The sequence below is a fragment of the Marmota flaviventris genome, chromosome 1, assembly GCF_047511675.1.
Source record: "Marmota flaviventris isolate mMarFla1 chromosome 1, mMarFla1.hap1, whole genome shotgun sequence".
Classification (NCBI taxonomy): domain Eukaryota; kingdom Metazoa; phylum Chordata; class Mammalia; order Rodentia; family Sciuridae; genus Marmota; species Marmota flaviventris.
The window spans coordinates 96,089,598-96,107,570 of record NC_092498.1 but is presented as its reverse complement, the minus strand read 5'-3'; the positions used below and the strand labels follow the sequence as shown (position 1 = coordinate 96,107,570).

General features: G+C 37.2%; 1 protein-coding gene across 1 annotated transcript in view; it reads right to left on the bottom strand.

Annotated features, from left to right (window-relative positions):
• Positions 1-6,723: 6,723 nt before the first annotated feature.
• The window catches only part of Stard3nl (STARD3 N-terminal like), a 52,842-nt gene continuing 41,592 nt past the window's right edge, over positions 6,724-17,973 (bottom strand). Inside the window, exons 5-9 of the mRNA XM_027939707.2 lie at positions 17,173-17,226; positions 16,942-17,059; positions 14,841-14,936; positions 8,225-8,300; positions 6,724-7,220 (exon numbers count right to left, since the gene is read on the bottom strand). Coding sequence (XP_027795508.1) covers positions 8,242-8,300; positions 14,841-14,936; positions 16,942-17,059; positions 17,173-17,226 — 327 coding nt within the window. The 3' untranslated portion in view covers positions 6,724-7,220; positions 8,225-8,241. The remainder of the gene's footprint in view (positions 7,221-8,224; positions 8,301-14,840; positions 14,937-16,941; positions 17,060-17,172; positions 17,227-17,973) is intronic.

Here is a 17,973-nt window from a genome sequence, read left to right as displayed (position 1 = left end):
GCCATGTGGACTTTAATTTGATGGAAATAAATTGAAAGTTCAAAGTGACAAGCAGCATGACAACTGAATCTTGACCTCAAGCCATGGTTATTAACGAGGATCCAACACCAATTTTCACTTCTATCCCTGAGATGGGAATTTTAGGGCTTTCCTAGGGGCACTGGCTCCAAAAGGAGTCAGAACCAAATGGAGAGTCATATTACTGCTCTTTTAAAGGTAAAAGATTGACATTCGTTTTGTTTAAGACATTCCCATGAAAATAGGAAAACAAGACTTGCACTGTGTGTGCCCAGCTCTGTACCAGGGTTTCACAAGCACTGTTTCCTGGTCCTCACAATACCAATGTAAATACTGCACTAAACCACAAGAGGCAGTGAGACAGAGGAGTTGAGGATATGGATGAAGGACCCAGATAGCTTGGGTTTCAATCCTGGGTCTGGAATTTAGTGTCTGGGTGACCTCAGAGACTTGCAATCTATGTGCCATAATTTCTTCCTATAAAATGAAGTTAGAAAACCCTGTGTTATAGAATTGTATGGGTTACATGAGTTAGTAATGCTTGGTTCAGGCAAGTCATCCATAGCATTTGTATGTGCTGAACTCCAGAAATAGTTTATAACACATTTATATACCAGCAAAGCACCAAGGATGATCTGTTCTCAATTTTCTGCAGAGGATGGGTGGAATAGAGCAGGGACTTAGCTACTACCGTGCACCAGGCAATCCAATCCATGAATCCTGTAAGAGTCCTTCAATGTAGGCACAATTATGGCCTACAGTCTATAAAGTCACTAGTTTTTTAAGTAATAGTATTGATTTAAAGTCAAGTCCAGTGGAACCTAGTTTGTGTGTGTGTATAATTGACCCAATATCATGTCTTCCTTTTATCCACTATCAATTTGGAGAAACAAAACAAAATCAAACACATGCATTCCTGCTTTACTAACGGCATCCTACAATGAGTCAGAGAATTTTCTTAAAGGTTTGTGAGTACATCTGTTTTCTCTTCATATACATACTGATTTCCAATTTGTCTTTCCTCTTTAGATAAAATTGTGACCTACTCTGTAATCACCATAATTTGTCCCCTAGCCATAGAAAGAAGCTCTGCCTTCCTTTTTGAGAGTGTGTGTCCTCTTGTTGGGAAGTAGGCTGAGCTTCATGTACAAGAGGACCCTTAATGGTTCTCTCTGGAGATGGATAGTATTGTGATATCCTAGCTCCTTCAGTAGAATTACTGGGCCCTAAGGTCCTCACAATCACCTTGAGGAACATTCTAAGGAATCCAAGAAGGAGGTAGGTTATGCAACCTTCTTGGTTCAATCTTTTCCCCCACAGCACAACTACCCCTTATAGAGAAGTCCCATGGCATGGTGGAAGGAATCCTGGACCAGAAATCACATTTCATAGCCAGTTAGAGCCCTGGCTGCTCAGTATGACTCTAACTAGCTATACCATTTGCTCCTTTTATTTAAAATGACACTTAAAATTTGTACATATTTGTGGAAACACGTGATGGTTTAATGCATGTATACATTGTGTAAGTTCAAATAAGGATAAGCATATCTATCCCCTTGTACGTGTATCATTTTTAGTCATAAAAACATTCAAAATCATTATTCTTTACCCTGTGAAATATATAGCACATTATTATTATAGTTTATTCTCACACTATGTTTATCCATCCTTAGAAGAATGTATTAAAATTGAAGATTACAGTTTCAAATTCAGTGATTGACATCTCAATGAAGTAATAATAGCAACTGCTTTATAATGCTTACTACGTACCAGGTGCTACATTAACTACATGTCCCCTCATTTAATTCTCACAAACAGCCTAGGAGATATGTACAACTATCTGTTTTACACAAGGGGTAACTGAGGTGGCAATGGCTGAGGAACTTCCCCATAGCTATAGAGGGAATAATCAAAAAGGCTGGCACTTGAAGCTAAGCAGCCTGGCTTCAGGAGCCCTGCCCTCAAGTTACCCTTTAGAAAATTCTGTATCCTCATTACCTTCCTGTATTTCCTCTCCAGAATGCTGTGCTATTATTTTTATTAAAGGGCTAGAGGCCAACTGCCACGTAATTTTTCATGCTGAGAAGGCTTTTACACACTGATCTCTCATTAACCAATAGGCCTTCTATGATTCAAGTCCATGGCACATGGCTGGATGAAATACAGACTAGAACAGCAGGTTACATCCACAGGTGTTTGATGAAAAAAAACTTGAGGCAAAGGTTTATACAATTCCAAATGAAGACAGTCATGTCTCAATAGTCATTGTAGGGCTAGAGTAATCCATACATTTCCCAAGTATAAGGAAAAAATGATGAACAAAACTTCATATGTTCTTTTTTTAATAATTATTTTTTAGTTGTAGTTGGACACAATACCTTTATTTTATTTATTTTTTTATGTGGTGCCAAGGATGAACCCAGAGCCTTGCACATGCTAGGCAAGCCCTCTACCACTGAGTCACAACCCCAGCCCCTCATATGTTCTTAATTATTTTACAAAAGAGAAATTTTCCAGGCAACAATTCTCAAAACTTTAAGACTTGCCCCTATTATGTTTTTTTTTTGTACCAAGGAATAAACTCAGGGACACTTAACCACTGAGCCACGTTCCCAATCCTTTTGTATTTTTTATTTAGAGACAGGGCCTCACTGAGTTGCTTAGCACCTCATTAAGTTGCTGAGGTTGGCTTTGAACTTGCAATCATCCTGCATCATCCTCCAGAGCCGCTGGGATCACAGGCATGGGCCACTGCACCTGGCCCCTGTTATGTATTCTCTTCTGATTTGGAATTATTTTCTTCATAGACTTCATTGTTTGAAGTCTTTTTGTCTAGCAAATGGGCCAAATTAACAATAGCTGAATTTCTCCATTCTATTACTCAAAGTCCTATATAATTGCCAACCAGAAAATTAGAGGACTAAGACATAAATTGATAAAAAGCAAGATGATACATAATTCACCTGAAAGGCTATAAACTCAACATTCTTATGAACCACGAACACTTACATAACTGAATGCATGATTTCCATTATCTTCTGTTAGACTATTTGTTTGCTGTTTGATTTCTTTGAATTAATAGGAAATACCTACCATGTAGTGAGCATCAGGAATTCTGCAGGGAGGTCCACCTTCTCTCCAATGTCTCAACTGCACCACCATACAGACATTATGTCCATTTCACTACATCAAGCCAGATTTCAGAGGCCCCAGGTTAATCACACTGTAACCCTAAAATTAAATATGCCCAGAGATAACCAGTAAGCCACAGTATTAAATATGCCCGTGTTGAACACTGAATAAGCCCCAGAGTCCACATGATTCCAAGTCTTACTGGACATCTGTTGCTCTGTCCATTCTACCTATGGGTCTCTCTGTCTTCTTAGGAGCCCTTGAGAGTCACTGAGACATACAGCTTATCACAGGCCGGGTATAGGAACTTATAAACAATGTTCGGTGATCCTAAAGTACAGCCTGGTTTGAGACCAGCAAGTGACTTAAAACAACTCCAGAACTCCAACATGGCTGTCGCAGATCAAGCCACAAATGGTCATCATCCTAGAGAGAGCACAGCACCCATATAAGGAACATGATTCACCTGGAAATTGTTTACACTATTTGATTCATCAGTTATCAAAGGAAGCAAAATATATATGCTAAAATTATATGCAAGGATAATTTTATGTATAGCACTACATACACTAGCCACAAATTAACACATATGTCCAATAAGAAATTAATCAAGGATGTCAAATGACAGACAAATACACGTCTTCACAAATGCAAATTCCTTAAAAGCAATGGAAAATAATCAGGATGTTAGATATTACAATATAATATTGTAATAAGATAAACTTACTGAAATCATTATATAATACATTCACATGGTGCAAACCCCAAAATATGTTACTTTAAATTCCTGTGAATAGGAATATATATAAACATATATATGGGTGTATATTCCCATTATGCTTTCCTACATATAGTATATATTATTCTGCACTTTTTCATTTATAAATTTGAGATCTCATTTTATGTATATATATATATTTAGAGAGCCAGAGGTATTTCCCTGGTGAACATAAATTACATAACATCAGTTTCCTCTTATAGGCCCTTGGTTTATTTATTGCTACTATGAATAACCAGTTTTATGTCTATCTGATTGTGTGCACTGCCAACCTGCCCTCCAGAGAGCCCCACATGGCTTGCCTATCCGCATGTATATGAATTTGTGAGTATGTTGTCAAACATCAGGACTTTGTTAACCTGACAGGTGAAAAATAGAATCTCATTGAGGTTTTAATTACTGTTTTCTTTCTCGTTATGAGTGAGGATAAACATCTTTTCATTTAACATCTATTTATGTAACTTTGTAAAGTTCTGGTCCTCTGATTATTTTTACTACTGAGTAATAATACTAAGAAATATGATACTTGTTTGCTCTGTGTGTCTGCATTTCTGCAGGAAATGATAAAAATATTAAATGTATGGTAGGTGATTAAAAATAGTGTATATTTTTCTATATTAATGAAACCTTTTAAAGTTAGAAAAGTTTAAAAGTTTGAATTTAAAAAATGTCTTATTTTGTAATACTGGAAATGTTTTGCTCATTTACAATCACCTTTACTTTCTGTGAGACACATTCTTTGGAAAATAAACAGAGATTCCCATTATGAAACAAAATAAGAGTAACCAGACTCAAAAAGATTTAGATCTATTCCTTGATGTACCTGCTTTGACCATGACTCCTTCAGCCAAATACTCCTCCCCCTGTTCAGAGATGCGGAACCCTCCCTGCCCTGGGAAAGCAGACACAAAGGCAGGAATCTTTGAGATCACTGAGAGCTTTGTGAGCTGACAAAACTGGCTGGGCACTAAGCAGCCTCCTCTGTGGTTTCCAACCTGAAACCCTTTCCTCCCCCATGCAGCCCTGAATTTGAGCAGTACAGAAAGGGAGAGCTCTGGTAGTGGGGGACACAGAGTGGGTGGGGGATGGGTGCTGGTGTGGCTGATGCTGTTTTTAGTTTCTCAGGTTTCTTTTGTTTCTATACTCTGTCAAATGTGGTTGATTCAGGGAAAAGGCTCAAAGTCAAACCGACTCTACTTGTTTGTGCATCAAGAGGTGGCTGAGGTGTTGGAAGAGTAGTTGAGGGCAGTTAAACCACAACCAACTTTGCTCTGTTTCAGAAGTCTACAGCTTGTCGGAAGAGGTATCTGAGTTCACATAGTGAGACTAAAATGGGACCTGCTCTCCCTGCTGTGATCTAGGGACAAAGGAAGTGCTTCATCTACCCAGAGCACTGGGAATCTGATGCCAGGATTTCTCAGACACTGCATCTTCTGTCCATTCTGACACTGTCCTGAAGAATGGAGAAGAGGTCATGTGTAGCCCCAGGGAACTCCCAACATTCCACCAAGTGTCTGTGCTTTTCCCAGGTACTTGATTTATGGATGCTGGTTGGTACCTTTCAGTTTACTTTCTTGGTGTAGAGAGTGACACAAGACCAGTGTACATGAAGCCGTTGGCAGAGGTACACAAAGATGTGGGCAGTGGCAATGTGCTTCAGGAACTCAGATACAGAACCACGGGAGTTCTACTGTGTAACTGAAAGTCATATGCTGGACAATGTGAAGTCCATCTACAAGGACAGGATGACTTCAGAGTCAACCTAAGCAAGGCTCAACAGAGGACATTAACCTGAGATAAAAAGGTGATTGAGGTCAGACAGAAGAGTGTTGTTCAGCAATGTGAGCATAAAAATAAAATGCTTCCACCCATACCCTTACCTACCAGAATGGCTCCCCAGGATACCTAGTTTCATCTGTCCACTCCCAGGGGGAAATATAACTATTTCTGAGATAATTGCTTTAAGCTCTCAGTCTGACTTCATGCCATATTGCAATTATTCCATCATTCTTCTTGTTCTATGCTCAAACCACATTATGAGTGAGAATAATTTTCCTAAAATGATTGGCAGCCCAGCACTCTACTTCCTCAAATGATCTCATTTGGGGAAATACTCTTCCTGAAGATAAATTTAAATACCTGATGTCCTGCTTGGGCCTTATCTCTGGGTTTGGTATATATGCAACTCCACTTCTGAGAAAGGAAACTGACACTGAGATAACTTTATTGAGTTCCTTATGTATCAGTCTCTAGAACAGACCCTGGAGACTTTCCTGGCTCTTCTCCACCATAAGAAGCTCCTTGTGGTCAGATGCCAGCCTTTGAGTCAGCCTCCTATTCACACTGCTGAGATGTGACCCACACTTAGAACAAGCACCACAGCAGGGAGGCTTGGAGCTGCACAAATCATAAGGTTCCACCTAAATCAACATCATCACCATTATATACAATTTAGTTTTTCTTGAATGGCACCATGAAGGATGGAAAACTAACAGGTATGCTAACTCTCTGTGAAGCAGTTAGGGGAATATTCATGTTTGAAAAATAACTCACGATATAATTTAGTTCATTTTAATTCAAATTAGCATAAAAGACAAAGGAAAAATGATAACAATGGTTTCTTAGTCCTTTTATGGACACTTAAGAATTATATCTCAGAGAAAGATATAATTTTATAATAAAATAATACAACATATGGTGATGTTTTACATGTATTCACAATCCCTCCTTGTTCTCTTTCTTTATCCCAACACTTTAGGGTAAAGACATAATGTAAACCAAGAAAATACAACTAATCATTTTGATATGCTGGATTTTATTACTTTTAAAAATTGTACAAAGAGCACATGTGCATGAGTTTAAAAAAACACAAGGGAAATGTAGGGTGTTAATAAATGAAATACAAAAGAAATCTGAGACATGAAACAAACAAAAAATCCCATCAAGTGAATTGAAATAAAAGGTATTTCACTTACTAGAAAAGTGTTATTTCAACATATTAAGAAGTCTTTTGATTAGGATACAGCACACACACAACTTTCCTTCAATTATTCATTGACAGGTCAGACTCAGTCTCACTGAACAGAGAAATAATCATGACATGACCTGGCCAGCCAGAGGCAGGAGACTGAATGTGTGTGGATGTGGGAAAATGTCCGTGAGGTATCACCATAAATAAAAGTTTACTAGCTGTTCAACAAAGTCAGCAGTGGATGTCGCCATCTCAACTATCAATAGGGAGACCCCATCTCCATCTTCTTCCCTCGGATGACTTCAGTGAGGGTTCTGCACACTTCGGAAAAGAGTGAAGACAAACAGGTTGAGGTATGGTGTTAAGAGGCAAAATTCTACACTGCCTCTTATCTTCCTATCAGGGTCTATACTGAAGACAAACTGTGATAAAGGCATATAAAGGACATGGGTGTGGCCATACCTAAAGTTATTTTAAAGCATTTTAGAAAATGTTCAACTATTCCGGTATCCAAGTATTTGCCTCCTCTCTACCCTGCTGCGTGGAGAGAAGCGTCTGTTGTGTGCCAGGTGCCACCAATGCAAGCACTGGTCACCTCCACCAGGAACCTGGCTGCCTCTGTTGCCCAGACTGCCTCTGTCTGGCTTTACAGGGACTCGTATTCCATCTACTACTTTTTCCTTTTGTGGTGAAATATTTAGGAGGAGGTGCTGATACAACTCACTTGCTATTTAATTGGCCTTCTATTTGTGAGGCTGAAATGATTTTTTTTTTTTTTTTTTGAGGAGCTGAAAGGGTTTAACAATGCATTCTGCCTCAGAGCTTTTGATTTCCAGCAGTTTTTATCTCAGAAGTTCCAAAACTTTTGAGAGACATCCCACTGCCCAGGTCTGAGCTTGGCACTCCCCTTCTAGCTATATAATTTTGGGGAAATCCCTCACCCACTGTTCCCTCACATGTGACACAGTGGTAATAACAGTCCCTACATATCACGGGTTGCTCTTCTTAGAACACAAAAAGGTTAATGCTTGAAATTAAAACAATGTTTGAAACAAAAAGACACTCTGGCTAAGTAAGGAGATGTGAATCTCTCCTTTTTCTTTGGAGATTCAGGACTTTGAGGTATTTCCCACATTACAAATTTACCCCATGCAGAAAACATTCAAAAATTTTACATAAGGAAATGTGACTACTGATTTCATGTAAATATAATGAATCTAGCTATATACTTGTACTCACATTCCTTGAAGTTTACTCTGAATCTACTCAAAGAAAATGCATTTTGTTAACCACTCTGCTCTTAAGTTTCACTTTCAAACACTTACTTTTTATAAAGTAGAACTCAGAGTTCTAGAAGCGGTTTTTCACTGTCCTGTTTTTCCTCAGCCTCTTCTTCAGATCCTATATGGTACAGAAGGAAAAAACTGTCTCATTCCATCAAAAAACAGTTTTATTGTAAAAGAAGACATATAAATTCTTAAATGAAAGACTCATTTGTTGAACTCTAGAGAGATTTAGGTTAACAAACTGCTTTCTTCAAATTTTACTATATTTCCTCCAGGAGGAAAACGAAAATATAATTTATGACTTGCATCAAATTGGCAAAAACAGATTTCATTTATGTGCTAGTGAGATACTTATATGCCAAGAATTGTTATTGATTGTCATTGTTCTTCCACCTGTTTGCACCCTATGCTGAGCTTTGGTACAAAAAATTTGATCACTGTATCAGGTGAGTGAGAGAAGAGTGTGGGCTCCTGAGGATGAGGGAGGTGCTGCTGCTGCTGAGAGTGATCATTACTAGCTACCTGGTCAGAATCAATGTCTCATGAGCCTCATACAATTGATGCAGTCATTCCACTCTGCAACTCTTTCCTTAGGATTGATCCCTGGGGAAATAATACTTACTATTCATTATGTGGATTTTTTTTCTCTAATAACTAGAAAACAAACCTAACTTCCTGAGAATGTAAGAATGGTTAAATAATTATATTTACATGGAATACCTTGTATCCATGTAAAATAATGGTTCTTTATAGTTTATGACAACATGTAAAAAGCATATGCATTAAGGCAAATATAAATGTACAAATGAGAACAAGTAGAAGATAACCACATGACCTTTGCACATTTTAATGAATATTCCAAAATGTCTGTGATAAAATGTAAAGGGACTTAATAAATTTTACATTCTAATTTTAAAAGCAGGGTATAAATAACAGAGGCATTGTGAGAAAAAGATGTGAAACTACACACACAACTAGAAAGAAACAAGTTAAACTGTGAGTAGTGATACTGCTGTTTGAAGGATCAGTGAGTTTTAGTAGTTGTTTTCAACCTCTGTATAAAAGCATGTATTTCTTTTATGAACAGAAAAAAAGAAATAGAAAAATGAGGTGTGGAAAACCAATTCATTAAGTTAGGGATGCAATCTATTCACACATAAAGGTGGTGCCCTGCCTCGGCTGGGCTTTAGTCTGTAAGAGAGTACACTGTAAAGAGGACATTATTTTTTTCTTATGAGAAAATCTGCATGGATTATACCAAAGAACAAATGTGACTGTGTCTTATATCTCAACCTCATAAATGTCATACAGTTCAAGTGGAAACTGGGGTAAAAGAAATAGATAAAGGTGGAGTGGTTAAAAGGCTTTGCATTCCAGCCCATTAAACTGCTGTGTATCATGGAGACACAGAGTGGTTTAACTGCCTTCTCATGTTGAAAGGAGTCTCAGGAAGAGGATCAGATCAAACCTTCCTGTCCAAGGCTCATTTTCCAACTGCCACACCAAAAGTATGTAAACCACAATGAGTGGTCCTGTCGTGGTATTACCTGGGAATCCTAAATAAAGCTCCATCCTTAATTAAAATGTAACTACATATATTCTTTATATATTTTAAAAGAACCTCTAGCTATGGCCTAGTGAGGGGGTTCAATACAATCTTTCCATATGAGAAGCACCTATAAAAGTTGGAAAAATGGACAAAACTAAAAGCATTTCACCCTCTGGAAATGAGCAAAGGTATATACAACTGGAGACTGGTTTATGTGTGAAAACAGCAGAATTCAGAAACAACAGTGCTGCTCTTTCCTGAGCTTCTCCTGTTCCTCCTCCTGTGCCCAACACCCAGCTCAATGGCATGGAGGTTCTGGGGACTGGCAGCAAAGCCATCCAGGTGAGAGAAGCTCACTTAGTTTGGAGTGACAGCCATGCTAGTGGCCAGCAATATGGTTGGAAAATCCCAGGAAGCAGGCAGGGCAGCTGCTCTGCTAGTCAGAGGTTGTGGTCATGGTTGTAGCAAGCATATGCCTGGTTGGGTCTTTTCACATGCACAAGGGAAACCCAAGAGAGCTCAAACTAGCCAGATACTTTGAACTATGAGCATCCTCAGAGAACACAGTCTCAGCAAAAACAAAAACCTATGCAAGACCTGAAAATGGCCTGAACTCTGAATGTGACACTCAAACCATGGGTATTTTCTTCTGGCAGAGGATGGAAGCCTTAATTCAGGTACTTGAGACAGGTACTTAATCCAGCCAGGTACTCTGTAGACACAGGGAACCCAAAGGAAGCTTGGTTTTAAAAACAAACCAAAACTTAAAGAAAAAAAAAAAAGGAAGTAAATTAAAAAAAAAAAAAACTGAGAAAAGATAGATGTAACCACATTCCCCAGGGAATACAATTTCACAAATAATTTACTAAGCAAATGAACAAATAGCAACAACAACCTTTTGGGAGAAAAATGAGAATCCTGAGTTGCTACAATATATTTTCAAAAAATTATTTTTCAATAGAAAATATAAAACATGTAGAGAATTAGGCAAGTATGAACATTCTAAAAAATACAAAAACACCAAAGCAAACTATCTCTGAGTGTCTCTAAATACTGTACTTAGCAAGAAAAACATCAAAGCAATATTAACAAATATGTTCAAAGAACAACAGAGAATCAATTTAAATAACTAACAGAAGTAGACCAACAAAGTAGAGGAGGGGGATTTAGACGGGGAGAGGGGAGAGGGAATGGGGAGGTAGAGGGGAAAAAACATCTATAAAACTATGCTATGTCTATGTACAAATATACTACAATGAATATAGCTTTTATGTGTAATTATAATTTACTAATTGAAATAATAATAATAAACAGAAGAATTAGAGCAAGTGGTTCAGGGGCAGTGGCAAGGGAAACAGAAGGTACAGGGGAATAAGATTGATCAAATTATGCCACTTGCATGTATAAATATGGTGTAATGAATCCCATTATTATTTATAAAACCTCTGAAGTGAAAAAAAAAACATTAAGTGCAATGATATATTTGTGAGTCAAGAAAATATTCAAGACAGCAGAGTAATTGGCATACATGAATATAGGGCTGGCAGAAATGATCCATTCTGAGACAGAGAGAGCAAAAGACTGAAGAAAAATTAAATACAGTTTAGAGACCTATGAAATAACATCAAGAATACAAATATATGGGCATTGGGGAGTTCCAGAAGAAGAAAAAAGAAAAAAAATTCTAGAAAATATTTAAAGATAATGGCCAAAATTTCCTACATTTTTGAGACATAATTAATAATCTATACATTTAATAAGCTAAAGGATCAAGAATTAGGACATATACAGGGATCCACAAAAATATCACTCTAAACTTGCTGAAAACCAAGGAATACATGAAAATGAACATATGGTATGTCAAAGTTATCAATAAAGCAATGTCTATAGGAAAAATGTATGGCTTTAATTGACAATATAAGAAAAGAAAGTTTTCAAGTCAATCAAAAAAAATCTACTTTAAAAGGTAGAAAGAGAAGAATAAGCTACATTTAATCCAAGAAGATTCAAGGAAATAAAAAAAATTGACTTGGCACATTTATAACCAACATATTTTTGACAAATGTGCCTAAATATATGAAAATTAATTCAAAATGTATCATAACTTTAATTAAAAGAAGAAACGCTACAAAATCTTCTAGACGGAAACACAAGAGAAAAATCTTCACTATATTTGAGGTCTCAAATATAGTATCCATTAACATTAAAAACTTGTGCTTCAAAATACCACGTGAAAAGATAAACATTAGACAAACATTTGCAAATTATATATATTTGATAAAGGACTTTTATCTACAATGTAGAGACAGCTAGTAAGAAAACAAGTCAAAAAATCTTGAAATACAGATTTCTCCAAAGAAGATACATGATTAATATATAATGGAAAAGATCTCTGTCATTAGGGACATTAAGCTTAACCACATGAGAACTACTTTACCTCTGTTAGACTGGCTACAATAAAAAAGACAGATGATACCAAATGTTAGTGATGATATGGAGAAACTAAAACCCATATATGTTGCTGAAAAGAATGTATAATAGTGCAACCTTGTAAGAATAGTTCAGCAATTTCTTAAAAAGTTAAATTTATCATATGACCCAGCAAATCCTTAGAAATCCATTCAAGAAAAATAACAATAAATATCTCCACAAGCACATATATGTGAATGTTCATAGCTGAGTTACTCATAACAGATCCAAACTGGAAATAACCTAGACATCCATTAGCTGGAAAATAAGCAAAAATGTTGTACAGGTACACCATGGAACAGTATTCAGCCATAAAAGAACTACTGATATGTTCTACAACATAACTGGTCCTCAAAAACTTTACACTAAGCAAAAGAAGGTGAATGCAAAAACTACATGTAGTATGACCACAGTTACATGAACTTTCCCGAAAATATAAATCTGTCAAGACAGAAAGCAGATCTGTGTTACTCAGAATGAGATACAAAGGCAGGGGTTAATAAACATGAAATAAGTTTTTCTAATGGTAAAATTTTATAAAATTATCTTGTGATGCTGATGAAAAAAACTATACATTTGCTAAAAATCATGCAATTATACATTCACAAACAATGGATTTTATAGTATGAAAATTATACCTCCATAGAGGTTCTTAAAAATCAATGTTTTTGGATATTCATCACAATGAGTTTTCAATATTTTAAAATTTCAAAATTTTAATTAAAAGGTAGGAAAGAACTGTGTTTCAAATCTGTTCACTATATATAATGTAATCATGGGATTGATCATCTGAACAAGGACACTTCTGAGAAATGAAAGGGATTCTAATAATCACACAAGGAGACAGGAAAGGCGAGGCAATTCAGAATGGATAGTCATTCTTGGTTGGCATTAAACTGGTATTTTAATGCCTTTATCTAAACCTGTTTAGAACAGATGACATCATGTAATTGAGCTACTCCACATTTTAAATTGGTCAAGAGGTGAATTATTCTGTCCTTAGCATCATGCTTGGTTCATTCTAGCTCTCTGACCACAGATGACAGCTTCTAGTCATCCAAAGAGGACTTTGTTTCCTTGTTCTTTCCATTTAATTCACGGGTTTTAGGACGTGGTTAGCAAGCCTACATACAAATTACTTTTCTAGCCCTTAAGTGTTCATCTACTAAAATGTGCTAGTATCCTAATTTACAGGTCTAAAATTCAAGTCGATCAGTGACAGGAAAAATGCTGACACTTTTATGTGTGATGCCTCAATTTCTCTCTTATTTTTATCTAACCTTTCAACAGTTCTAAATCTATGTGCCAGGTACTGCATTAGATTCTGGATTAAAAAAAAAAAAAAAAGACAAGAAAGGAAGCCAAACCTTTCAGATGCTCCTATGTCTAGTAAAAATCAGCTACTAAAAGACTGATTTTTCAGCTACTGGCATAATAAGAATAGAATGTTCTTTCTTTAGGCACATTACCTCAAATAATAATTTTCACTTATAATTCTTTCCTGAATTGAACAGGCAATGCAAAACAAACAAACAAACAACAACAACAACAAAAACAATATAGCAAGGCCTTAGGGGCACTTCTCTTCACCCACCACTACTAATCTGCCTTTTGTCTTAAACAAAGTAGCCACCTAGTGGAATACTATGAAAATGTTTTGGTTCTTGTGCAGATTTATGATTCAGTGAAACAGTAATGCCCCAGAGGACCACTAGGTGGTAGCAAATGTCACAGGCAGAAGCTCTGGGATCTACCAGTGCAAAGCTTGATGGGGAGGGAATGCCTGAGGTGAAATTCCTCATGTTTTTAAGAAAAAAACAGTAGAACTGGGAAACCACATTAGTCTTAGATAAAGAATTAGCTAACAAGTTGGAATAGTCTTAGAAAAAGTTGAATGGCATGAAATACATTATGAAATGCCCCACCTCTTTTTTTTTTAAGTATTAATCCTATGACATAAAGTATTAGAAAGAAACACTTACAATTTGGTAGTAAAAACATTAATACTTAATTTTAGTTACTATTGTCTCAGAAACAGATTCTCTGCTAATCCACATCTGTATCTCATGTGGATTTATAGTTTTGCATTTTATACTACTTTTAGATCCCATACCAATAGTCTACCATCATTCACACAGCTCTTTCTGCCAGGAGTCTGTTTTATTATAATGTGTAAAACACTCCTCGTGTTGGATGTTGGACATATAATAAGTAGACTCTAAATCAAGCTTACGTCCCATGGTAGAAACAAACCAGGTCACAGATGAAGACAGTTGGACATATAATAAGTAGACTCTAAATCAAGCTTACGTCCCATGGTAGAAACAAACCAGGTCACAGATGAAGATGACAGGGCTAGAACAGAGGTCCCAAAGACCAGGCAAAGGACACCTGACCAAGACTTCCAGGAGTGATGGGATGGGTAGAAAACGGTGTGCAGAGGTCTTTGGAATATGTGGTGGAGACATTTTTAGATCTCTTTATCTCACCACTGGTAACATGTAAGGTCATGTCTTACATATCCTGGTGTGCTAAATGTTTGGCAACTATATTGAGAAACAGAGAGGGTAGTGAGAGGGTTGGAGGGCAGAGCTTTTAATTGATAGATAAAAACAAAAATGGTAATCAAATTTTTACCTGCTTCAGATTCAGGAGGGGAATAAAACTGACCATCAGAAAGACCAGCAGGTATGAGGGCTGCCCTCTCTGATGCATCCTGAACTATCAGGAGTCCTGGAAAAGAAGAAATTCAGATCTGTGAATGTATCACCTTCCTGGTAGGTTCTTGGCAAAAATTAAATATTATAAATGGTAAAAAGAGATATTCTCAAAATCTTTCAACAAAAATAAAGCTTTCATTAATAAACTACGAACCAATACTGTAAAAATAGAAAATAAAGTAGTTCAAAAAAACTGTTTCATGTTACTCCTTCAACTCAATATTTAGAGCATCTTTCCCTTATTAATCCCTGTATTCCCACAAAATCAAAAACAACCACAAAGTGAAATCAAAACCCAGTCAGCCTGTACAAATGGTACACCATCTGCATGTGTTTAGAGAAATGCCAGGTATCAAGCATAATATCTAGCTGGCCTTTTTATAAGTATGTAAAAAAAAGTAAAGTTGATTAAGAAACACCTATGCAAAAAAGATCTGCAAACAAAAGAAGGGCATTAAAAAGCAAGGGGAAGACAATGAAACTCCAGAACACTAACACATGATGAAGAACATCAACAATTGACTACTTTGGCTGAGGACTGAGCAAATGTTAGGAGACAGTGGGAGGAAGCACCCAGACAGCAGATGCCAGGTACATGTGTCCTCTCTGCTACTGATAATAGAAGCAAATGCTGTTTTCAAAATCTAATAATTCTGTGTTCAGCTTTATTGGACACTGTGGAATTGGTTCAGTTAAACTTTAGTCATATTAAAAGTTCATGATTCAATTAAGTTCAATATGTTTATATACAATTAAAATAAACTTCCATACATTCTTTAGCTTTACCTATTCTTTCTCCACACTATGCTTTCATACACATACCCCAGAGTGAGCTGTTTGGGAGAGGAGACATTTCACACCCTAATGCACAGGATAGAAAATACATCTTGGACCACATTTTTATGTATTTTTTAAATCTACTCTTGAACTATAACTCTTTTCTTATAGGTTATTTTTTTTCCTGCTGAAGAGATTTTCCAAAATCAAACTGTGCAAAGTTATTGTTCATCCTGTCATTTTTGAAACTATAATTATGACTAAGATTCTGTAAGATATTAGATTTTTTTCCCTATGAGGCATGGCATGTTGAGCCAGATGATGGATAAGGGCAACGAGGTAGGAGATCTGGAAACTGCAAGGGAGTCTGAATTGATCTTGGCTATTTCAACTCAGAGAGGGGTAGGCAGGACACATGAGCCTCCACTAAGGCAACATGTAAAAAAGATCCCAGCCCAATAATTAACTGTACAGCTCAACAGTTCATCTGCCCTTCCTACTCAACATCCTGGCACACTGAAAACCAAGCAATGAGATAACAGTTTCAGCAGGGCTCAGGAGTACACCATGCTAGCTGTCATGTGAGAGGGCTGAGCACTGCTCGGGCTGTAGGACTGTAGTTTTTCCCCTCTCAACTTCACCTGCATCATTATGGTCCCAGCTCTAAGCCTTCATTGTATTAATTACACCCAACCCATAGTAGGCCAACACCTACTGTATACATATCAATATGACACTTTAGAGAACCACAGACTTTGTTGAAAATTGCTGATTCGTTCACTTAAAATTGTTTAAAAATTTCTACCCCTAAACAGGATAGTTCCATTTATAAGCACAAAATGTTTAGTGTTGTATGATGATTATTAACAATGAGAAAAGTTCAACCTCCCAAGAAGAATGAGGTGGTGCCAATTTTTTTGAGATTTTGTTAATGAGATTTTCCAAAATGAAACCATATGCAAAGTAGCTGTTTCTTGAACGACTTTTTAGCCAGTGTTCATATTTTCTCTTGGGGAAGCCTGGACTGACAGCCAGAAAGAAGAATCACTTCCTGTTGCCATCCACTCACCTACCCAACCCTTCTCTCCATTTTGGTATAGCCAATGAAGAATAGAGATGCTGTGACTGACTCACTCACTCTATCCCCTCATGGCTCCCCTCACATCCAGAAGCCACATCTCTCCCTTGCTACTTGGTACTGAACTAGTAGTCTCTGGAGGCTGACTTTCACAGAAACTTACTGTTTTCTTCTTCTGCTTCTTGAGGTAACACTTTGAAATCCAGGAACCATGTCTCGATCCAGGCGAGGATGAATGAAATGATGGGCAACACATAGCCAAACGCCCCTTGGGAGAAAAGCTGGAAGAACAGGTGTGACCAGGAGAAGGGAGGCAGTCACTATCAGCTCACACTGGGAAATGAGGCTTCATCAGTGCAGAGGACAATGGTACAGGAAAAGGGGGAGGCCATACCTTTGAAAGGATCACTTTTGCTAGTAAAAAGGCACTGGTCACTGCTGTTGTTAACTGAAAGACACAATGAAGCAGTGCTCAAATTAGACATTTCTCACTGTGAAGGCACCTCCCTCATATAAGAGACCCATTTAAGCCAAGAGCAGGCAACACCTATTCTTGGCCTGATTCCTTCCCATATTACTTTATATTGGTCCCCTACACCCAGACCAGGGCAAAATGGGCTATATATGTGGCACATAATTGCCAATTGGCTGCTTATGGTATTTCTTCTCCCAAGTTTTAGCAGACTGATGTGTTATAAAACTACACTTTATCTATCAGAAGTTACAATATTCAGTCACATACAACAAATTTGTGAAAATGTACAGACAAGGCTTTCCATAGAGGTTATGAAGCCCAGAGCAATTCTACCATACCGGAGCCTTGTCACTTTCATTTCCAATTAATATTTTTAGCATGATGAAACCTGACCACAGTCAATGCTAATAGCAGTATGACAGAATGGAGGCCAGGGAATATCAAGGATCTTGCTTAGTAAGTGTTAACAAGTTGCTTGCAGGCGCGTGCGTGCACACACACATACACATACCCCAGAGTGAGCTGTTTGGGAGAGGAGACATTTCACGCCCTAATGCTGGTTTACTTTACAGGCTGGCACTAAGTGCTCTTTAGGTACCAGCTGACTTCTCCTCCTTCTAGGACTCTCTCTGTAAATGTTTTAAACATGAATCAGAAACAGTAAAATGGATTTGCTAAATCAGATCTATTCTTAAAAGATCATTTGAAAGTATCTGTTAA